Source organism: Macrobrachium nipponense, chromosome 12, assembly GCF_015104395.2.
Source record: "Macrobrachium nipponense isolate FS-2020 chromosome 12, ASM1510439v2, whole genome shotgun sequence".
In the NCBI taxonomy this organism is placed as follows: Eukaryota; Metazoa; Arthropoda; class Malacostraca; order Decapoda; family Palaemonidae; genus Macrobrachium; species Macrobrachium nipponense.
Window position 1 is genome coordinate 48,629,547 of NC_087205.1, and position 25,837 is coordinate 48,655,383.

General features: G+C 37.5%; 1 protein-coding gene across 1 annotated transcript in view; it reads right to left on the minus strand.

Annotated features, from left to right (window-relative positions):
- LOC135224519 (chondroitin sulfate synthase 1-like) overlaps window positions 1-25,837 on the minus strand; it is a 241,383-nt gene that overhangs the window by 111,276 nt on the left and 104,270 nt on the right. Inside the window, exons 2-3 of the mRNA XM_064263575.1 lie at window positions 24,340-24,435; window positions 12,570-12,730 (exon numbers count right to left, since the gene is read on the minus strand). Of these exons, the coding sequence (XP_064119645.1) occupies window positions 12,570-12,730; window positions 24,340-24,343 (165 nt within the window). The 5' untranslated portion in view covers window positions 24,344-24,435. The remainder of the gene's footprint in view (window positions 1-12,569; window positions 12,731-24,339; window positions 24,436-25,837) is intronic.

Consider the following 25,837-nt stretch of genomic DNA (forward strand, 5'->3'; position numbering starts at 1 on the left):
AGGACAGATGTACCGCCAAAAGGACGGCGTAGCGATGGGGTCCCCCTTAGGAGTCCTCTTCACTAACTTCTACATGGGAGAAGTGGAAGAAAGGGTCTTCTCGCAACACAGATGTCCCCGCACATACGGACGCTACATCGATGACATCTTCGTGCAAGCCGACTGCGAGGATGAGGTAGAAGCCCTTCAGCAGCAGTTCCTGCAGCACAGCGCACTCAACTTCACTGTCGAGTATAGCAGCAATGATCGGCTCCCCTTCCTCGACGTCCTTGTCACGAAGACGAATCAGAAGTTGGCGACTACAGTTTACACCAAAGCTACGAACCTCGGACTTTGTCTGAATGGTGATAGCGAGTGTCCTGCGCGGTTCAAGACCACCACTGTCAGGGCCTTCGTCAGGGGGGCCCTCTCGCACTGTTCGACGTGGCAGGACAAACACCTCGAACTCGACCAAGCATCCCAGATGCTAATTAACAATGGGTACTCGAATAAACTCGTTAACCGAGAAACTCGAGCCGCCCTTGACAAGTGGTACATGGCGGAGGAAGAGAGAAGGAACATTCCGCCCCCGGAGGATATCAAACTTTTCTATAAAGCCTTCATGCACCACCAATACAAGGAGGAAGAAGCAGCCATGAAGAAAATAATAGAGGAACACATCCGGCCCATGGAGGTAGGAAAGAGAGTGTCCCTCATTATTTACTACAAGAATCGGCGTACGAAAGACCTCCTGATGAAGAACAACCTCTCCCCACCGGTAGGAGACCCCCTGAAGCAGTCCAACGTTGTCTACCGATACGTATGCCCCGCCCAAGGATGCCCTGGGATTTACATCGGCATGACGACGATGCGCCTGTCAAAGAGGATTTCCTGCCACGCCCAGGAGGGCGCCATTAGGCAGCACACCCTTGTAGCACACCGCAGAAACATCACGAGAGACGACATCGTCAGGAATATTAAGATCATTGGGAGAGCACCTGACCCACGACGTCTGCGTCTCCTAGAAGCGCTGCTCATCCTCGAGGAAAAGCCTCCCCTTAATACCACCCAAGAAGCGTTCCTGATACCGACGTGTGCAAGGAGGACCACACCCCTCCCCCCTAACGAAAGTATCAGCGCGCATGAAACGAACACCGGACATGAGAATAATACCAGGGGTGACGTCACTCAGGTAGAAGCCAATCAAGAGGCTCCCGGTGATACCCCCCACCTGAGAAGGTCTGCAAGACTCGTCAACGCCCGCCGTATGAGTCACCTTCCCGGGAACCAATGAGAACTCGACCTGCCGGAGAGGTGCTCTGACCGTACTCAAGAGCTCGCAACACCACGATAAAAGGAGATGGACTCGCCACTGGAATTCAGTCCCTCAGCAGTTATCGCTTGATAATGTCCTGTCGATCAGGAGGAAACGTCGCGTTAGAGAGAGAGAGGAGAGAGAGAGAGAGAGGAGAGAGAGAGAGAGAGAGAGAGAGAGAGAGAGAGAGAGAGAATTGTATAAGCAATAATAAATCAAATGACTCATCCGAATTTACCATGCCCTTTGGTGTGTTGCTCGCCAGTCTAAGCAACAACGAGAAAGCCGTCATCAGAAAGATAGAGAAGACTCTTTATAAGATTAATAGTGCTGAAGCAGCAGTCATTTTTAACAAAATAATAATAATAATATAATATAAAACTTTAATTACAAAATTCATAATGGTCGTATTTTAAAGAGATGAAAATGACCTTTCACTTCCACTTGTAAGGATAATTCCTCTTTCTTACTGAGATGAGAGAATTTTTATGGTAGATGCACGTGTTTATTATATTTTCAAATAATAATAATAATAATAATAATAATAATAATAATAATAATAATAATAGTAGTAGTAATAATACGATAACTAATTTCAAAAGAAAATTCTTCCCTTTGTCTTTTTCTGTATCAATTTCCCCACCTCAACTCGAGTGACACTCAAGCTTAACAATGCCATACAATGGTCAACGAATTTAATGGTTTTATGTAATCTCTCTCTCTCTCTCTCTCTCTCTACTGAGATGAGATCATTTTCATGGATGTTGTATGTAATAAGTTTATCATTAATATTTTCCAATAATAATACTATAAGTACAAAATTCATATCTGAGTATTTTAAATACAACAATCATTCCACTTCTCTCTTTTAAATACTGTAAGGACAACTCTCTCTCTCTCTCTCTCTCTCTCTCTCTCTCTCTCTCTCTCTCTCTCTCTCTACAAGATACTTGTCATACATTTGGTGTTTCTATTTCTTCCTTTTTATCTCTCTCGCTCTCAGCAAAAGAATTGATAGACAGACAAACTAATTGCACAGTCCTCTCTTTCTCTCTTCTCTGGAGAAATATATGTATTTATGGGAGGGGGAAAAAGTTGCCTACAGACATTCATTTCAATCTATTGAACCTAAGGAGTTATTTCTCCTCTCTCTCTCTCTCTCTCTCTCTCTCTCTTGTATTTTAATGAAAATATACAGTAATTTGTGAATACACAGTGTTGCACATGAAAAAAAGTAAATTAGTGATAATTTTAGAGATACGGCCCTAAGAAAAATTGCAAATTAGTAGTGAAATTTTCCCTGTGGACATGTTTTCAAGAACGTTGTTCCGGCTTACGACGATTTTCGGTTACGACGCGTCTTAAGAACGGAACCCCCGTCGTAACCCGGGGACCGCCTGTATATATATATATATTATATATATATATATATATATATATCTATATATATATATATATATATATATATACACACACACACATGTAGTAACACGTATCTATATTACACAGGATATAGCTAGTGCCGGAGTAGGTCCGGTGAGCAAGCACGTAATACATCAGTACATGAAACTGCATATGGTTAATATAAAGGGTCATTGTACTAAGGTAACTGCCGCACTGTCACACATAGCTCCGAGTTCCGAAAGGTAAAAATTTGCTGTCACATATAGAGAGGGGAGAAGACTTCTAGGTCAACTCTGCCGTGGGGCCGGAGTAAGGCTGTCAGAACATAGCTGAAGGTATACTTGTGCCACAGTAATTGATTGATTGATTGTGTATTATATCTGGCGTCACAACATCTGGGTAATTGACACCGAAATAAATTAAATATAAAAAAAAACAAAATTTTTGATAAATTTCATATAAAAAATCTATAAATATATATATAAAAATTTTGTTCATATATAAAAGTTCTTACATAGACAATCTATGTATAATTTAAATTTGGTTAAGGAAGCCAGCCTCCCTCATAAAAATATATAACTGCTCTATATTACAATCCTTTCCAAGAAATTGTAGCTAGGATAAAATTACCTACTCTGTTCACGACCCCAAGACATGAAAACTATGTCTCAAATTCCAAGTCTGGGACATTCAACCAGCAAATGTCTCACAGTCAAGGGCACAGTACAGTTCTCGCAAAACGAGGATTTTCACGAGACATCAAGAACCCATGGGTGAGTCTTGTATGTCCAATCCTCAATCGCACAACATCGTTTCTTGTCTCCTTTGGCATATATGGATATGACCAAGGAGACACTGAAGACGTGATACTACGCATTTTTTGATTGTTTAAAATCCATCCACTCCCACTGGGACTGCCAACATTTTTTAATTCTCTGACCTACTAGAGGATACAAATCTCGATATGGTAGTAGGCATCTTGTGGGTTCTGGGGAGCTGACCGCAGACTTTGCAAGTTGGTCAGCTTTCTCATTCCCAGCCACCCCAACATGAGAAGGCACCCAACAGAACTTTATTTCTTTCCCTCTTCTTTTTAGTAAAAGCAGCCATTCCAATATATCTAAAATCAGAGGGTTTAAAGGGTTAAAAGATTCCAGTGACTGAAGAACACTTCTTGAGTCACAATATATAATAAAATTACTTTCATTCAGAATTAAAACTTCCTTTAAAGCCTTTAAATTCCATATAACTCTGCTGTAAAAATTGATGCAACAGATGATAACCTGCCACTCCTCTCTACATCAGGGAAGACTACACCAAAGCCGACGCCAGCATCTGACTTTGAGCCGTCCGTGAAAACTGCAGTGGAGTCGTCATGTTGCAAGGAATGTTCTAAAAATATTGACCGCGTGGCCTCACTGGACAATTCTGTTTTGGTAAAATTGAAATATCTGCATAATTTTACCTCTGGGAAGTTCCAGGGGGGACTAAAGTGAAATATTTTGCTGGTAAAATCTCGACCTTGGCATGTTTAATTCATGAACAATGGTATTGACTCTAAAAGCGAATGGATGAGGTTGCTTGGGGTGATTTTCATAAAACTGCCAATGCCTTTCATTTCTCATACAAATGCTGGTTAAAGACTTAGGTAGCCTCTGGAATCTATACCAGCTCCGAACCAGCAGACGCTTGTAATGAAGATCCAGTGGCACCTCATCAGCATCTACAAGCATGCTCTCGGTGGGAGATGATTTAAATGTCAGTACACAACCGTATTCCTCCATGATGAATTGAGTTGAGCATTTTAAGGCTATTTGGCTTTGCAGAAGTGTACACCTCACACCCGTAACTTAATTTTGTGAAAAGACCAAGGCTTTATATAATCTCAACATCTGAGTTCGGTCTGCACCCCACGAAGTGTGAGACACGACTTTCAGCAAATTCATTGCTTTTAAGCATTTTGCCTTAATATATTTCAGATGCGGAATCCAGGTCAGCTTGCTATCAAAAATCAAGCCAAGAAACCTTGTTTCACCACACATGGAATTCTCTGCCTATGAATGAATAGATCTGGATCAGGGTGGATTCCCCTATACGACAAAAGTGCATAGTTACAGTTTTACTGGCGGAAAATCTAAAACCATTAACCTCAGCCCACTTTATTATATTATCAATGCAGAGCTGAAGGCGGCGTTCAGCCACTGCCATCCTTGATGCTGCAAGGAAATCGATAGGTCATCAACAAAAAGGTATATGTTATATCTGGGGGAATTATTTTAGAAACCCCATTGATTACCAAGGCAAAAACAGGTTACACTTAAACACTTCCTTGTGTACTCCTTCTTCCTGATTGAATATATCTGACATTATTGCTCCAACCTGAACCTGAAATATCCTATTTTTTAAAAAAGCCTTAATAAACAGGGGCAAATTGCCTCTCAGGTTACATTCATAAAGTACCCTCAAAATGCCATATCTCCATTTTGTATCATAAGCCTTCTCTAGGTCAAAGAAAACAGTGATGTGATGTTGCTTGTTGGCAAAAGCTTCACATATTGAAGATTCCATTCGTACCAATACATCAGTTGTGGAGTGCATACTCCGAAAACCACACTGAGCAGGCGACAGATATTTGTACCTCTTTCTAAGTAGTAACCATCAATCGTGTGTTCACCATTTTTTCCATGATCTTACACAAACAGAAGTTAATGCGATAGGACGATAATTTTCTGTCTTGAATGGATCTTTTCAGGTTTCACAAATGGTAGTAATTTCAACTTCTCCCAAAGCTTGGGGAAGATATGTTCTCTGTAAATTCTGTTAATTAGGCTTAATATGAAAAGTCTGGTATTTTCAGGGGTATGCTTAATCATTGAATATGTTATATCGTCCAGTCCAGGAGCTGATCATTACATTTATTCAGGCTGATTCAAATTCTCTAATAGTAAAAGGAGCATTGTATTGCTCATGTCTTAAGGTATTAAAATCAATTTCGACCTGTTTCTATTATCCGTCTTTGAGCTGATAGGGTCTATCATCATTTTTCTTCGCAACATTAGCAAAATGATTAGCAAACTCATTTGCCACTACTGGGGGTCTGCTACCTCACAACCATTCCCACCTTGATAACGGGAGGTTGACAAGGAGTAAACTTGCCTGCTATTTTTCTAACTCTCTTCCAAACTAGAGTCAGAGGAGTTTTCGAATTTAGTGAAGATATGAATATCGTCCAAGATTCTTTTCGTGCTTTTTTGATTTCCATGCGAAAATGAGCTCTCGCTTTTCGAAATTCTACACGATAATACTCACATTTTCGTCTGCGGTATCTGGTGAAGGCAGATCTCATATTTCTATGAGTTTCCTGGCATTTACGTGTCCACCAGGGAACTGGTCGGCGGACAAATTTGCCCGAAGTCCTAGGTATAGATTGAAGACCAGCTGAGAACATCATTGTATTCAAAGAGTCAAGAGCGTCATCTACACAGGGAAAGTCATCAGCAGAGTCATCTATTGAGCTGTGCTCCTGGAATGTTGACCAATCAGCTTTACCAATGTTCCATTTGGTAGCCTTGAAGATGGGAGGACTTGATGCTACACTCACCACTATCGGAAAATGGTCACTGGTAAATCTATCATTTATAGTTCCATCCAATTAAAGTCAATAATACAGTCATCACTACATATAGTATAAATCAATTGCTGATAACGTGCCTGTTTGAACATGAAAATTCGTAGACTCCCCAGAGTTGAGGATCCCAACATTTTCATCTTCTATGATGGAACCTAAACACCTTCCTCTTTGATTGGTGATGATGTCACCCCAAAGAGAATTTCTGCTATTCATATCTCCCAAAATAACAAAAGGGCGTGGTAACTGTTGATAAGAGATTTAAATTCATTGATGGGGAAGGCTTCATTAGGTGGTAGATAAAGAGAGCATATTGTATATTTTCTTTGCAAATGGATCTGCACACCTATCACTTGCAATGCTGATGGATACTGATAGGATTTTGTTTTGTGGGGTGTCATTTCGAACATACAAAGCGACACCACCATGGCTTCCAATATTCAAATTATAGGTGGAGTGATAGGATGTATACTCTCGTGGGCTGGGGCACTATTATTACCAATCATTGTCTTCTGCAGAGCTATACACAGGAGACACTTCTGATATGAGCAGCCTTAATTCTTCCATTTAGCTCTTCTAATCCCTGACAGTTCCACTGTAGAAAAATGAATGAATTTACTTCCCTTTAGGCTGTTACATTAGAGCCTCTTTTAAGAGCTTTCAGCTTACTGACTTGCTCCTTATTTCTGGAAGGAGACCGATTATTTATGGCTGCCTTCCTTTTCAGAGGGTTATCGTCTCAGGAACACCAGACAAAGCTGATGCTGCCTGAGGAGGGGTGTGAAGGTTGGACATTGGTGCATTCTCCAAAGGATCAGAAGCACCATTTAAAGCTGGTACAGCCTCCAGTGAGGTGGAAGTGCCAGATTACACCTGGCACAGCCCCCAGAGAGGCAGGAGTCCCAGATATCATTGGTTCTGCTTCCATAGAAGCAGAAGTGCCAGAAACCACTGGAACTGCCTCCACGAGGCGGGAGTGCCAGAATCAACTGGCACTGCCTCCGAAGAGACAAGGGCGCCAGGAATTACTGGCACTGCCTCAGAAGTGGCAGGGGCGCCAGGAATTACTGGCGCAGCCTCCGAAGAGGCAGGAGCGCCAGGAGTCACTGGCGCAGCCTCCGAAGAGGCATGAGCGCCAGCAATCACTGGCGCTGCCTCCAAAGAGGCACGAGTACAGGTCGTAACTGGTGTTTTATTAACATTAGTTTTGGTGACATTGATATTTCTTCTTCGGTTGGCAGCAACACTGGAAAAGGATATTCCTGGTCTAATGTACTGACTCAACACTCTCTTTTGCCTCTCCAAATGTGATACGTTCGGTCACCCTTAATGTCTGGAATTTCTTTTTCCATGATGTATACATCGCAATTAAGTGAAGCTGATGGATGATTTTCTCACAACGCACACATCTGGCCTCCTTCATTACATATGCCATGCTCTGGTCTCCACTGCATTTAACACAAGTAGCAGGCTTGCCTTGTAATTTCTGTCTGCATGACCCAAACATGTGTCCAAATTCTTGACAATAAAAACATCTCCTCGGTCTTGGGATATACTGTTTAACCTTAAAACGTAACCAGGCTGCTTTCACTATACTAGGCAATCGGGTGGAATTGAAAGTAACAATTAAATTGGGAAGTGGGACTAGGACTCCATTTATCTTCTTCTTCATTCTTTCAATTCTTATTACCCCTTGATCCCTTAATTCCTCTACGAGCCTTTCCTCAGAGTAAGTCACAAGCTGGGGTGCATATATCATGACCCTTGGAGTAATTCCAAAAAGCATGTACTGCACACTCTACTTTAACTCCTCCAAGGTGAGATAATGTTTTTAGCTGTTCACTCTCTTTTGCCGAGGCAGATTCCACTGTCCAGCTTTCCTCGCCCCTCAGAAGAATCTTAGGCTCTCGGCCACAGCACCTGACAATATCTTTATATACATTAAAAATGTCACAATCAGAGTCTTCCAAATTAAAAGTCAAATATTTATCATACGAGTTTTCAAACATTCCGGGTCCTATTTCTGTAACTATATTTTTACTAAAAAAATTTCCCCTTACTCCGTACTGGAGCATAGGGTTTCAGTGTGATTACACTGGAAGGTTTTTTGGAGTTTTCCAGAGGAAGGTTGCCAGTGAGGTTCCTGCAGTCATCAACTGTGCCGATTCATTACCATCAAAGGGTCCAGGGGTACTTGATTCTTATTTGTATTATTCATAAAAGATCAAAGTATTGGTAAAAAAAAAAAATAAATAAATAAATAAACCTGAAAACCTTAAAAAGACATCATCAGCCTTTCATGAAGTTTATTCTTCCACTAATGGCACAAGTGAGAACCGACTCCCAAATGTCCGCGTCCCTACCCTACCCCACAGGGGATGGCACAACATGATTAGAGTGGCCCAAGTGTAAGCCAAACCCGCTTGATAGGACTGAGAGTATTACCAGAATACAATCATCCCACCCTAATCACATTATGGGCAAACCGGACAGAATGCCGAGAGTCCTATCCGCAAAACTAGACCCCCCTGGAATCCGTGGTCCAGCCCTGCAAAATAGTTCCGCCTGATTTCACTCAGGTCCGAACATTATCGGGCAGTTGATGGTCTTGCCACAGTTCCCACTATTTAGCTTCAGATATAAAACCCAGTCCCAGCTATGATATCTTTTCTGTTTACCAGGTCCAGTAAATTTTATCAAAGGTGGAAAATTTCCACATTAATCCAAAAGGAAAAAAAAAAAAAAAAAAAATTACATGAAGGAGAAGGATGTATTAAGAATGAAAATATTGCAGAAAGAAGGAAAAGAAAAGTTCTGACTAATTTAGTTGGATCAGCAGCTGAGCCCAAGGACCAGTGAAAAAGGAACCCACCAGGCATCACGGCACAGCTGCTGGTCCCTAAGCCCCCTACCCACGCCAAGGGGTCAGCATCTAGGGGGTGTGCCACCAGTAACATGCAAAACTCAGAGAGCAGTAGCGTGACTGAAACTGATACCCATGGAGTGGAACTCCAGCCCCTATACCAAGATAGTTGTGTCTGTATGCTAAGATAGGATAAAAGGAATACCAATTGTACAGGAGTACCGTGGATGTATTCCACCATGAGGCCGAGGCCTATATGGCTATCCCATTCTCAAAGTCAGGTCGGTGATGGCCGGAACTGAGACCGCCGGAGCGGAGAGAATGGTGGGTATTAGGGGGGGGAGAAAGGATGCGGGGGGATGGGGGAGATAGTCCCGAGCTCCCATGCCTGGTGGCTCACCATGGTGCGGTGAAGGGAGGGAGGGGGATGGTCCCCGAGCCCCGAGCAAAGCGACTGAATACGGCAGGCCTGGGCGCTGAGTGTATCCACCCCTACCTACCTCGTGCGGACTCGGGTAGCTAGCTGCGTAGCGAGCGAGTCATCACACCACCGAGGTGGGTGGGCATGGTGTGGAGGGGGAGAGAGGAGGGGAGGGGGAGGAGGTCAGCAACAGGGTGGCTCGTACGCGATCAACTAGGAACCTTCTCAGCCGGGTGAACAGGCACGCGGTGCGAAGGACCAGACGATCACGAGGGGCCAATAAGCCAACCAAGTCGCACATAGCAACACAAACAATAAAATAGCCATTGTAACATAGATATAATAATAATAACAAGATATCTAGCTAGGCTAACACGGGGGAAAGGAAATAAATAACAGAGTGAGAAAAAGAGTGTCCTAGAGGGGTAGGCTAATCGCAAGGCTGACGACTTGGGTGTGTTAGCCTAACCCGCAAGCGGCTAGTCGGTATGCTGTACCGAAATTCGGGGGCAGAAGACTAGGAGCAAGGACACTAATACGAAGGGACAAGGTCCTAACGTAAAAAGAATACAACTCCTAACGAATCGGGATCTGGCTAGGCTAGGCTACGATCCGAAACATGCGGTCGAGTGAGGGGTCCCCGTGAAAGACTAGGCTGAATAAAAATCAAGCTAACTGCATGAATATCAATATAAAACAGATATGGCAATAATAAATACCTGCTAAAAGGTAGCTCTAATGGGGGGGGGGGTATGGGAGACCAAAAGAGTACGTGAACCGCCATGCGGTCGAGGAGGGATAAGCCGGCGCGGGAACAATGAAGCTCACGCTACCTTATCTCCTCCTTAAACACAATAAAACAAGGGAGATCTTCATAAAATGAGATCTTAAAACCTTAAAAGCAGTACTCAACTTGGATGCAGAAGCTTGAGCCATCTTGATAGATAAATCCAGAATAACAAAGCAAAAAACACAGCACAAAAGAAAGAAGCGTGTGTCAGTGACGATGCTATTAAAAAGAATGTCGTTAGAGGCGCTCACTGTAGTAGTAGAGGGTAGCGGGGCTCTAGTTCGGCTCCTCTGTAGTTGGGGTTTTGGCGGAGGAAGAAGCTAAATGGTAAGGGACCTCTGGTAGTGGTATCCACTCGTTCTTTATCTTTACCGACACCTTTTATTAAAAGGTGAGCGAGCCATTTATCTTGGCACTATTGTTTCTCTTTTCTCTGGTATGAATAGCAATATTTATACCTAGAAATAGTATCAAAGGAACCTATTTCACGGAGCGACACAGGCTGAGCCCAGAAATAATAATAATAATAATAATAATAATAATAATAATAATAATAATAATAATAATAATAATAATAATAATGCTTCTCATAAAGACTCCATTGAGGAGCCAGCTACCCTACACACTCAAATAATGTTGAGTCTCTTGCACATTCCCACAACAGGAAATACACATTGAATGCAGGTCTAGCACCACTGGTGACATGAACTTATTTAGCAGTTTCCCAAACATACAAGGAATTTGGGCTTCACTTCTCCTGTAGCCATCTCAAGAATAGAGGGGCACATGTGGTACACACGCGGTGGACAAAAGAACACAATGCACATACACTAAGCCCTTTAAAAACATTCATAATTACACATAAGACTACTGTGGTAATAAGCACTGAACACTGAAAGAAAGGCTTTGAAAAAACACAGAATCTGGTTTAATACATAAAGTGAGAACCACGCAAAGAATGTTATCACAATGTGTATCCTAACAAGCAATAACAACTGTTTGCGTGCGTGGCTAAGAACGCAAAAGCCAAGGTAAGCCAACAGAGGTCAGGCAGTACCTGGCCCTAACTGATAGGCTTTTGTTTTTTAACAGCTGAAGTGCAAGATGCACATTAATACTCCATTTAAAAAAGCATAGGTTCATACCCCAAAAGGAACAAGCACACGTAATGGGGGTACAAAGGGATAAATAAAACTAGATGGAGGAAGGATTAATAAGGTTGTGTTTCAAAATTGAGGAACAATGAGGTGGAATCCAGTAAAGGGCTAAAACAGTGAAAAATCTAACAATGGACATGCTGAATAAAAAAATTAAATACACAGAAAGTGTATACAAAGTAAGAATATATATTACTCTATTAATGTACTACTAGTAATTTATTGTAATGTACTGCTAGTATTGTACTCTAGTTAATGTACTCTAGTAATGTAGTAATATTTGGCCATGAACTGTAGTATGAGGATATCTAGAGTCAGATGGGAAGATACAGTGAGAACTGATACCAATGAGGATATTATGGAAGCTCCCTATTTAGAGGAAATAATGATGAGGGAAAATAAAGATTGATTGGAAATTTCCCAGGGAGATCAGTAACTTGAGTATCCCTTGGGTTTCTCTGGAAACCAGAAAAAGAAGACTCATACTTCCTTGGGGGAGGCTGGAGATGAATGGAGATTTGTGGATTGAAACCACACAGCAGACATGAGCAACAACATTTTAGAGATCCATTGCACTACACAGAATTTGGAAGCTATTGTAATGATAGTTGTTATGTGGCAAATATTATGAAACCATATTATTTCTAAATACTTAACAACATTTTAGAATAAGCGTGTTAATAATATGTACTAGCAACATCTTTAGTTTACGTATTCATGTTTCAACATGAGATGGTAAGAAAATGACAAAAAAAAAAATACTATGACAATCCAATATAGTTGAGAGAGATGTGCTTTTTGTCAGCTAAAAATTTTCATATCCATACCCAAAAAGGAGCTATAGCAGAACTGTCTAAAACAAATTATCAAGAGGCGCTGACATGGGAAATTACTATTATGTGAATCTGACTTTCAGCTTTTGCAAGCTGCTTCACAGTAAGAACATAAGCTTTAAGAACATTTCATGTTCATGATAAGACTGGTATCAATCTGAGAGGTAAAACGTACTTACCTGAATAACATTCATAGGGATATGGGGATAATCAAGTTGTAGACTAGAAATCAAGGCTTCAACGTTTTCGGATGTATCATCCTCCCCAGGGGAAGGACGAAATGAAACTACAAATAACCTCACATTTTCCTCTCCTTCCAAACATATACGCTGAAAATCATCTGAAAAAAAGGAAAATAATAATAAAAATTCACAATCCTATTAATTATATATATATATATATATATATATATATATATATATATAAATAAAGATTTTTTTGTCACGAAGGAAAAAAAATGAAAAAGCGAGTTAGCCGAGTACCTTTCGGTCCTATTCGGATCCTTTACCGAGGCATACTGATTTTACAAAGAACACCATAGTCAAAAGAAGGCTTAATATACAAACTGACACTACCAGATTAACCATAAGGGCGATTTTCACTCTACAGACAGGAGGAGGAGTCATAGGCTAGCCACACCTTGAAGGATACCCACAGTAAACAAGTGATTCTTCCAGAAAAACAGTACATTTTGAAAACAACACGGGAGCATATCTTTAATTTAATATCATGAATTTTTACAAAAATTTTCCCAACAAATATTATTATTAATGAAAAGACGAAAGAAAATATAAATATATATATATATATATCGAGCAAGAGAAAGAGGGAGAGAGAATATCGAACCAGAGAGAGAGAGAGAGAGAGAGAGAGAGAGAAAAAAGAGAGAAAGAGAGAGAGGGAGAGAGAGAATTAATAACTATATACATGTGGGACTAATTTATTAGCTGTTCATTTACTTTGAGGTCCTTCATAAACATCTTACAAATATATGGGTCCAAATGGTACATTCCCAGACTAAGATTTAGGTTGTTTTTATTAGTGATTTGTATAATTGCCGATTCCAGTAAATTTCTTGAAACATAATCATTAGATCTAGCAATTACCGAGGTATCACCCCAATTAATACAATGAGATTTTTCACTCAGATGGATAAACAGTGCATTTGAAGTCTGGGCTATTCTAACTGAATACATATGCTGCTTAATCTGAACACATAAATTTTTTACTAGACTGACCAACGTAAAACGATGGGCAATCCTTACAAGGAATTTTGTAAATGATGTTGTTATTTGTTACGGGATTATTCTTAATTAGCATATCTTTAATGGTATTGTTATAAGAGAACACTACATTAACATTAAACGATTTAAATATTGATTTTATGGTTTCAAATCCACGAAAATAAGGTAAGCTAAGTACATTTTTAGGGATTTCTTTTTCATTAATAGCAACATCCGGAATTCTCTTGATCTTGTGGAAAAATTAAATAACATTGCACTAAACCCTAGCGATATTTTTGTCAGTTTTGATGTATGTTCTTTGTTTACAAAAGTCCCTATTGACTCTGTGCTAGAATATTTAAGTAATGAACTTGTACTGCATGAATTGCCTATGTCCATGAGTCACATAATTTCCTTAATTAAGTTATGTATTTGTGATTGCAGATTTATTTTTAATGGAGAATATTACCAACAAATATTTGGTATGGCCATGGGTAACCCTTTATCACCTCTCCTTTCAAACTTATATATGGAATTTTTTTTTTTTTGAGAGACAACACCTCCCGAATATCACACTATCCCTTAAAATGGTACCGATATGTCGATGATATCTTAGTAGTCTTACCTGGTAGGTACCGATGTAAATGATTTACTGTCTAAATTGAATACTTTGTTAGTGCCATCCATAAAATTCACTGTTTTGAAATTGAAAATAACAATGTCATCCCTTTCCTAGATGTATTAATACATAGACAATCTTTCCAATGCAAATTCAGTATTTATAGAAAACCCACAAATAATTTAACATATGTACATTTTTATTCTGGCCACCATCTTAATATTAAAATTTAAATTTTTTCTTCTATGTTCCTACGCGCTTTGCGTATCACGAGTCCACAATACCTGGACCAAGAAATAGAATACATAAAAAGATAGGAAACGATCTCTGCTACCCACCTCATTTAATTGATTTATGTTATCAAAAAGCTCATAAAAAGTTTAATAATGTTGCTATTAATGAAAAAGAAATCCCTAAAAATGTACTTAGCTTACCTTATTTTCGTGGATTTGAAACCATAAAATCAATATTTAAATCGTTTAATGTTAATGTAGTGTTCTCTTATAACAATACCATTAAAGATATGCTAATTAAGAATAGTCCCGTAACAAATAACAACATCATTTACACAATTCCTTGTAAGGATTGCCCATCGTTTTACGTTGGTCAGTCTAGTAAAAATTTATGTGTTCGGATTAAGCAGCATATGTATTCAGTTAGAACAGCCCAGACTTCAAACATGCACTGGTTTATCCATCTGAGTGAAAAATCTCATTGTATTAATTGGGTGATACTTCGGTAATTGCTAGATCTAATGATTATGTTTCAAGAAATTTACTGGAATCGGCAATTATACAAATCACTAATAAAAACAACCTAAATCTTAGTCTGGGAATGTACCATTTGGACCCATATATTTGTAAGATGTTTATGAAGGACCTCAAAATAAATGAACAACTAATAAATTAGTCCCACATGTATAGTTATTAATTCTCTCTCTCTCTCTCTCTCTCTCTCTATCTCTCTCTCTCTCTCTTCTCTCTCTCTTTTTTTCGCTTCTTTTCTTTCATCTCTCCTCTCTCTCTCTCTCTCTCTGGTTCGATATTCTCTCTCCCTCTTTCTCTTGCTCGATATATATATATATTTATATTTTCTTTCGTCTTTTCATTAATAATAATTTTTGTTGGGAAAATTTGTTGTGAAAATTTATGTAAAAATTCATGATATTAAATATATGCTCCCGTGTTGTTTTCAAAATGAACTGTTTTTCTGGAAGAATCACTTGTTTACTGCGGGTATCCTTCAAGGTGTGGCTAGCCTATGACTCCTCCTCCTCTCTGTAGAGTGAAAATTGCCCTTATGGCTAATCTGGTAGTGTCAGTTTGTATATTAAACCTTCTTTTGACTATGGTGTTCTTTGTAAAATCAGTATGCCTCAGTAAAGGGTCCGAATAGGACCGAAAGTACTCGGCTAACTCGCTTTTCATCTTTTTTCCTTCGTGGCAAAAAACCTTTATTTATACATAGCATCATGTTTTATAACTTCGTGATCAAGTTATTCATATATATATATATACATATATATATGATATAATATATATATATATATATATATACTATATATATATATATATATATATAGATATATATGTATATATATATATATATATATATATATATATATATATATATATATATATATATATATATATATAGTGTATATATATAATTTAAAAATACATAAAAATGGAAATGTAACCCATTCCATTATTTAAAACATGGCTACGCTCTGTATAATAGGTCAAAGAGGAAAAAACTCCCAAAAATACCTCATCCGTTCAGGATGTGTGCAAATGCTAACTAATCATAACCACAGATAAACGAACGAACATCCTTCCTATGGATTGGTATGTCAGACGGCTCTCTTGGGAATCAGAGTAACTAAGATGTCAGCATGATCTATATGTCAAGGATGTACATTCATTTGTCCAAAATTGTTTCCTTCCTGTGATCAAACACTGTGAACTCTGTATCACTTACTTTCTGCTATCTTTCTGTAACTCAAGTCTCTTCAGAAAGCTCCTATCTCAAGAAGTACACTCAACAAGAAAAGTGAAGATACAGTTTTCATCAGCTTTCGTTCATCGAATTTCCCATTTGTTTTTACTAAAAAGAAATATCTCTAAATTTACTCTAGAATATGAAAATACACTGTAAATTATATAAGTTAAAACTGCAAAACAAAACCGTTCAGATATTTAAAAACACGACATATGTCCAAAGTAATTGGAATTTTTCAGATGGATTCGTCCATAGAGATCTGGTAGATAGAATGTGAATTTCTGATTGTAGCACTATGTATCACAACGAAAATATTTACTCGTTTTCCTTCATGAGCGGGGATGTTATTGCATCATCGTAAGTGGTGAATGCAATTACTATTTTAGTTTTTACATACTCATGTTTGTATTCCAAAGTGATTAAAGTTAGCTGACGTCAATGGCAGTCAATGTTGCGACGGCTACGGTAGGTTGAGCAAATCTAGTTGCATCCGCAAGAGCATTTTCTATGATGTGAGGAGGAGCCTTAGATACTGGAATGAATACTGGTTTACGTACAGGATTTCACACCGATTACTTTGACGTTGACATGTATCGAATGCTAGTTGATGTTTACAATGCTACTGTCTTTACAAATAAATTTTTATCAAGGTTACAGTAGCATGTCGGCTCAAAGATTTTCTAGCTATGCTCCTATTACAAAGCAGTTCATAGTTAGCCTACAGACTGCAATACTTTGCTGCGAGGCTCAAAGATCTCCCAACACATCAGCATTTTTTGCACGATATAAAACTTTAATTGGCTGTGCAATACATATCGAGTTATTTGTGGTAATAAATATTTTTACTTAAAGCTTTTTTTGTGAATCATTTGTGGATGAAATCCGATTTTCAAAAGTACAGACTATATCAAGAGAGCAAGAATGACCGCAGCCTGTGTCTAAAATTTTCCACGTCTTTTTACAATCTTTGAATGTTACGGCAACTGTCGAATGAAATCAAGATTAGGGTATAAATTTCTTAGAGAATTAACCTGAATATTATGATCCTTCAAATTTTATCTAGCACAGTGCAGCACGATCTTGGCAGTCGTATCACCCTGTTCCCCAGGTATCTGTGCATAAACTCGCCGCTCTTTCTTCTGCATTTCCCTGTCTGTCACAAGTCCGTCACCAATACTATAATTCTCTCTCTCTCTCTCTCTCTCTCTCTCTCTCTCTCTCTCTCTCTCTCCTCTTCTAAAACATCACTTTATAAAATATATATTACCACTCAATCTCCCAAAGAAAATATAATCAAATTAAGTAGGTTTATAAATAGGCCTAAGCTTTCATATGAACAGATCTCTCTCTCTCTCTCTCTCTCTCTCTCTCTCTCTCTCTCTCTCTCTCTCTCTCCTCTCTCCACTTTTAAATCACATTTGAAATAATATTATCACTCAATCTCTCAAAGTAAATATATAATGAATTAATTATCTCTATAATAGGCCTATGCTCTCTCTCTCTCTCTCTCTCTCTCTCTCTCTCTCTCTCTCTCTCTCTCTCTCTCCACTTTTGAAACATTTGAAAAAATATTATCACTTAATCTCTCAAAGTAAATATAATGAATTAAGTATCTCTATTGATAGGCCTATGCTTGCGCTCTCTCTCTCTCTCTCTCTATCGTCATATTTCATTTTTTACTGTATTGTTCCTCGCGATTTCCACAAGTACTGCCCAAATTTTAAAACACTTTCTCTCATTGTTTAAGATCCGTCTTCAATTACGCAGGAATTTTACTTCAGTTTAGTGTCAAACATTATTTATAAATAAGGTTTCACAGTAGGTTTTAAAAATGGATGATCAATATTCTACCCTGAACTGACGTTACCAAACCAACATTAACAAATAACATAGAGCCTGTTTCTACATACAAGTATAAATGATTATAGGACCTGTACAGAATCTTTATGGTGTAAAGTTAATGGAAATCTAGAAAGCAACAAACGCTATGATTTTGAAGCTCCACACCCTTTCTAGAGTTGTCAGGCGTGGCATTATTGAATAATATATGTCCGAAGATTTAAAAACACTGTATCTTAACTTTCCTTGTTAAGATACAGTCGCCATGAAGTTTCTCGTGCGACCTTCACCGACATATAACGGAGCAATTCTAGGATGAATAACATGTATTTTATCAATAGGCATCTTCATCATATCATCTGCATCTTCATCTTTTATCATTGGCAGCAAGAAACACCAGTAAACATAGGCTTCCTTGAAGATCATCAACAGGACGACGGAGAGAAACAACCTGTGTCATTGCAACAACCAAGCACATCTGCCCTGAGACAACAAGGGCATCCCAACAGCTGATCGGAATGATGTCTTTCTACACAAGCAGAAGATACACTTTATAAACGAAGCTAAGTAAACCTGCCTCAACCATTTGCTGTGTAGACATTCAATTATACAATCGTTCAATTTCAGGTCGTTCAGATTGCTGTTTCTGAGTGAGTTAAAATGGCATTTGCTAATAAACCCCTCTCTTGCAGGAATTTTACTGTCATTTTTACCAACTTCTTTCTTTTTCAGGGATATTACCTCAATATTTTTACTGTGTATTATGAACGTATGTTATTATCATCTTTTACTGTGTGACTATATATATTATTTCTGTGTCAGTGCCCTTTCATAGTGCATTTACCTGAAGTAGGCGTTTATCTGCGCAGTGGTTGGGTATATTCATACAGATATTTTGATAGGATTGCTAACAGACGTACCATTCGTAAAACATCCGTGGTAAAGATAGCTACAGCCATAACGATGGGGGCATCCTTATCTACCCTATCCAGTAATCCTGTAGTGACTTTAGTTAACGCTAGATCCACCATAGTACCATTCCAAGAGCGCATTAATGGGTTTTTGAAACAAGGGGTTGAATCATGGATCTTGTCCGTAGATGCTCATTTGAGAGCAAAGTGCATAACAATCCCTTCCTTACAGCTTCAGGAAGCTAAAGGCTTCATTGATTTTGCTATGGGTGATGTGGGGTTATACCTTAGGGCAATTTACTTTCATGAGGTAAACACGTGGGAAGAATTTAGTCTAATTACGTTCAATCTATGATAGTGAGGAAGCGCTGGATGAAGTGTTAGCTTTGCAGAATATACATAAGATTGTTTCCATGACTAATCTTAGCGTAGTTGACAGGGTTACGCTGATCGCAGACCGTCTGAGTGAATACACGGATCAATTTAATCAGTCAGATTGGGTTAACGGTACCGAGATAACCACAAAAGATTTTGTCAGGTGATCAACGAGTCTCTTCTACAATCAATTAGAAGCAAAATAAATGTAGATATCCAGGATAAAGGGATCAGACAGAAATTTTTCGAGCTTTTATCCAAATATCACGATGTCTTTTCCACTAGTGAGGGATCTCTAGGAAAAACGGATGTAAATGAACATCATATCAGGTTAAAGGACAAAAATAAAGTTATCTACGTACCATCGTACCATCTCCCCATGAAATTTCAGAACGAAATCAATGAAGGAGTAGATAAAATAGCCGAAGGAGTTATAAAAAATCCAATAGCCCTTATAATTTTCCTTTAATTTTTGTGCAAAAAAAAGGATCGGACTTGGCGAATCTGTGTTGACTTCCATCACCTAGATGAGGAAACGATTCCTGATCATTTCCTGGTGCCATGTACCGATGACATCTTATCCATGTTAGGTCACAATAAATATTTCAATTCATTGGACTTACTTAAAGGCTTTCACCAGGTACCCTTAGATAAAAGAAAGCCCACCTTACACAGCTTTTAGCATGACAAGGGGAAATTATGAATTTTTACGTATGCTTTTTGGTTTACGCTGTGCCCCTATCACCTTCATGAGAATGATTAACCCTCTTATGCCTAAGCCCTAAAAACCAAAACGTCTCCCGTATGCCGAGGCGGGTTTAGAGTGAGCGCGGAAGCGGAAAAAATAATTTTTTCAAAAAATCACAGCCCGCTTAGTTTTCAAGATTAAGAGTTCATTTTTGGCTTCTTTTTTTTTTGTCATTGCCTGAAGTTTAGTTAGCAACCATCAGAAATGAAAAAAATATATCATTATCATATATAAATAATGCAATATATGGTAGCGAAAAAAAAAATTCATACATGATTGTATTCAAATCAAGCTGTGCGAAAAAAGGTTGAAGCTAACGAGTTACTTTTTTTTCGTTGTATTGTACACTAAATTGCGATCATTTTGATATATAACACATTGTAAAACGATAAAAGCAACACAGAAAAAATATTATCACAAAATGATGCATGAATTCGTAACGCGCGGACATAAAAATTTTTTTTTTTTCAAAAATTCACCATAAATCTAAATATTGTTCTAGAGACTTCCAATTTGTTTCACAATGAAGACAAATGATTGAATATTACGATACTGTAAGAGTTTTAGCTTAGAATTGCAGTTTTTGACCATTTCGAAAGAGTTAAATTTGACCAAATGTCATAATTTTTATATATATTTTTTTTTATATGCAAATATTGCAAAAATGAGAAAAGCTACAACCTTCAAATATTTTTGTTTGTATTCTTCATGAATGTGCGCACAATTTCATATATGAAACTCTATAAAATGCCTAATATGAAAAGGAGCAAATATTAGGAAAGAATGCGACGTACGCATTTCGGAGATTTGCGCCGCGAATCGGCGCGGGCGCGGATGGGAATATTTTTTTTTATTAAAGTCACCATAAATCCTAATATTGATGCAGACACTTCAAATTTGTTTCAAAATGAAGATAAATGACTGTATATTACTAGATTGGAAGAGTTTTAGCTTACAATTGCGTTTTTCGACTATTTCGGTAGAGTCAAAGTTGACCAAACATGGTTTTTTTTCTATTTATCGTGATTTATATGCAAATATTTCGAAAAAGAGAAAAGCTACAACCTTCAATCATTTTTAGTTGTATTCTACATAAAATTGCGCACATTTTCATATATAAAACTTTATGTAACGGCTAATTTTAAATGGTGCAAACATTTCGACAATTGCACGAAAAAAGTTCTGATTTTTTCGGAAGAGTTACCGCTCGGACGTAAGGAAATTTTTTTTTTTTTTTTCATAAATTCACCATAAATCGAAATATTGTGCTAGACTTCAAATTCGTTGCAAAATGAAGGTAAATGATTGAATATTACTAGAATATAAGAGTTTTAGCCTACAATTGCGTTTTTCGACCATTTTGGTAGAGTCAAAGTTGACAGAAGGTTGACATTTTTGCACTTATCGTTATTTATATGAAAACATTTCAAAACTGATAAAAGCTACAACCATGGGTTGTTTTTAGTTGTATTGTGCATGAAATTGCACACATTTCCAGATATAAAACTTTATGTAACGGCAAATTTAAAATGGTGCAAACATTACCACAATCGCACGAAAAAATTTATCGGAAGAGTTACTGTGCGGACGTAAGGAAAAAGTTTTTTCATAAATTCACCATAAATCGAAATATTGTGCTAGAGACGTCCAATTTGTTGCAAAATGAAGGCAAATGATTGAATATTACTAGAATATAAGAGTTTTAGCTTACAATTGCGTTTTTCGACCATTTTGGTAGAGTCAAAGTTGACCGAAGGTTGAAACTTTGGCACTTATCGTTATTTATATGAAAATATTTCAAAACTGATATAAGCTACAATCATGAGGTTTTTTTTTTATTCTACATGAAATTGCGCACATTTTCATATATAATACTCCATGTAACGGATAATTTAAAACAGTGAAAAAATTATGTGAAAGTGATGAAATAATTTTTGAGATGTGTCACTGATACTTTTTAGTGCGACAAGAAAGAAATTCGCGCTTGCGTGACTGCGTAACGATTGTAAACAAAACAACACCTTGATCCGTGAACTCCCAGCATCCCCCAAGGCAAGTGATTAAAAAGTTTTCAGCTGGTAGGCCTATAAATATTTTTCCGCGAATTTAAAAAAAACTATTTTGAGTCGACGTATAATACATCCAATCGGCATACGGAAGACATTTTGACTCGACGTTTAATACGTCCAATCGGTGTAAGAGGGTTAATATAGTGTTTGGTGACCTGCTAGGTGTACTCTCACGCCTATATGGACGATCCTGTAATTTTTTCCAATAACATAGAAGAGCACTTACATAAACTTGAGTTAGTTCTCCAGAGATTAAGATAGCATAATTTAAGAGTAAAAATCTCCAAATGTGAGTTCTTCAAGTGCAAACTAGTCTATTTGGGCTTTTCGGTATCCTGTCAAGGTCTTAAAGTAATCCATGATAAAGTTTCAGCCATCAGCAACTTTCCTGTACCTACTAATGTTTAAGAGCGTACAACAGCTTTTAGGCCTCTCAGGATATTACCGCCGCTTTGTGCACAACTACTCACTAATTGCCACTCCTTTAACTGACCTTATGAAGAAGGTGCAGATTTCATATGGGTAGAAAAGCATCATAAGGCATTCGACACTTTAAAGGAGAAATTGAGCACCTCCCCACCTTAAAATTCCCTGATTTCAGTAAGGAATTCTTTATTGCAACTGACGCCTCAGATCAGGGGGTAGGAGGGGTACTACTTCAGCAATATGATAATCAGCTTTTCCCAATAGCTTTTTATTTACGTAAATTGAAGCCTTCTGAAAGTAAATATGCAGTATTAGACAAAGAACAGCTAGCTATTGTTAATTCGTTAGTGCATTTCAAGTTCATAATTTACGGTGATCCTGTTAAGGTCCTTAATGACCATAAGCCTCTCACCAACTTCTTTAACCACAGCCCTAAAAGAATGTGATGGCATATGATCATTCAGGACTTTAGCGCAAAGATAGGATATCTACCTAGGAGAGCAAATATCATCGCTGATGCATTATCAAGCAACCCCACACCAACGTATTCAGAACCATTAGCTGAATTGGAAAATATTGCCACACCCATACAAACCATTAAAATGTCGTTATAAAATGAGAATTCATTGACCCAAACAATCGAAAACGTTGAAGACATGGGTTGGAGCGCTGAACTTGTATAAACTGAACAACAGAAAGACCCTCAGTTAAGTAAAATAATAAAAGCTTTGAACGGAAATCCTAAAGAAAAGGAATATGCAAAATATTCGCAACAAAATTTCATAATCAAGGATAATATTGTGTAGATCCATGACCATGAAAACCCGAAATACACCGCAGTCGACTAATGACCAGGTGGTGGTCCCAATCTCTCTTATACCAACTGACCTAAACTGGTTGCATTTCAATCCCTTTACAATGTCATCTTGGGTTTTCTATCTTGTCACAAAAAGCCAAATTGCTATTCTACTGTTCTACAATGACTACAGATATTAGGAAACATATAAACAATTGCAACATTTGCCACAAACACAAAGGCCACACTAAGACACCTGTCAGTCTTATTTCGCAAATTATACTTGGGGGACCACTCACATTGCAGCACTTCCCCTTCCTTACAATAGCTCCGTTGCCAAGACAATACAAAACCTAGCTACTATGGATCCCATCCAGCCTGTTTTCACATTTAATGAAACCTTCTGCTATTACACACTGCTGGCCACAGTTATGTGTATGATAGTGATTATAATCGTCACTAATGTATTCGCTTGAGGCAGGATCAAGAAAATGAGAAAGGAACAGTCAAGGAACATCATCAAGAATGATCAAGACGGTTACTATGGGCCTTGAAGACCTGGGATATTAGAGTTATGTAAATTTGATCACTTTACCCTTTACATAGTTCGTTGACTTGTTTTGAACTTCAGCATGATTGAAAAGTGTGTTGGTATTTGGCTGGCATGTAATGTAGTTTTGGTTCAGTCATACTCTCTGAGAATCAATAAAACTAAATCCAGCTGTTACATAACATGCATAAACTACTCATGTTCTTGAATATTTAAATATTTTATTGATCCGTTATATACAGGTTCACATGAGTTCACCCTCTCAAACTCATCAATTAAGAACAAATGGTCTTCAGGATGTCATTCCACATAAATTACCAATATCATCTAAAATCACATAACAATGAAATTAAAAATCATTAAACTGCAAACACAAATTACACAATACTTGCCCATAAACCTTTGAAAAGAACCAACCGTCCTGCAAGAGGAAGTATAAAGTCAATTTTCTTAGGCTTCCTTTCAGATGAAAACTCTGTTTGGGGTACCTGAAAAAAAAATTATTTGTTACAAGTTGATCAGGTGCATATATATATATAAATATATATATATATATATATATATATATATATATATATATATATATATATATATATATATATATATATATATATATATATATATATATATATATATATAAATATATATATATATATATATATATATATATATATATATATATATATATATATATATATATATATAAAAATATAGTGTTCCCCCGTATTTGCGAGGAATGTGTACCAGACACCCTGTGAATAGTTAGAACCACCACTAAAAATGTTTTATAACTGCCTATCTTGAAAGTTCAGATACCAAATGTATACCTTAAATAACATCCTACTTCAAATATACCCAAAATTACTGTATTAATCTTTGAGGTTATATTATTAATATAATTTCGAAGTCATTTTTAAATATTTTACCATTAAAAATATATACCTGCCGCCAATAACACACACATCTCACACACACACACACACACACACACACACACACACACACACAGAGAGAGAGAGAACATTGATGGCAAACATCAATATACCTGACTATCAAGAGTGAATTATGAATTATTCCTGAGTCAGAGAGAATACTAATGAAGAGCGAGAGAGAGAGAGAGAGAGAAAGAAAGAGGGAGAGTAACTCCAGACTCCGACTCCTCCAATACGTATATCAAACTGTCATTTACTTCCCCGCCCTCCTTCCTTCAAGTGGATAAATGACTAGGAATCGCTATTTTTTTTTATTAATCTTATCAATATTTGAAAATTAGTTATAAGGTAAATCATTTATTTATATTACAAAACAAAATAAACATACGTAAATAAGAGAGAGAGAGAGAGAGAAGAGAGAGAAGAGAAAAGGAAAGAAGAGAAGATGGAGAGAGAGAGAGAGAGAGAGAGAGATGTTATTGTTTAATCTCAATTAAATTACATTATTTGAAAATAGACCGGTATATTATTTCTTTCCCCATAAAAATGTAGTTATGCCCCCTTTAAAGATGTACTGTAAACCATAAAAAACGTTCCCCATGGCAAACAGAGGGGGAGAGTTACCACTATGACATGCGTATCTCATGTGGCAAAAGAGAGAGAGAGAGTTAACCTTATTTAAAAGAGTGAAATGGATAGATTATTGTGTTTCTTTAAAAAACTATCACATATGAATTTTGAAATTGAAATTAGTTATATTATTATTATTATTATTATTATTATTATTATTATTATTATTATGTGAAAATATTAATAAACATATACACATGTACCATAGAAATTCTCTCATCTCAGTAAAAGAGAGAGAGAGAGAGAGAGTTATCCGTATTTGAAAGAGTGAAATGGAAAGGTTATTGTAGCATTTCTTTAAAATATACTTCACAATGATTTTTGTAAT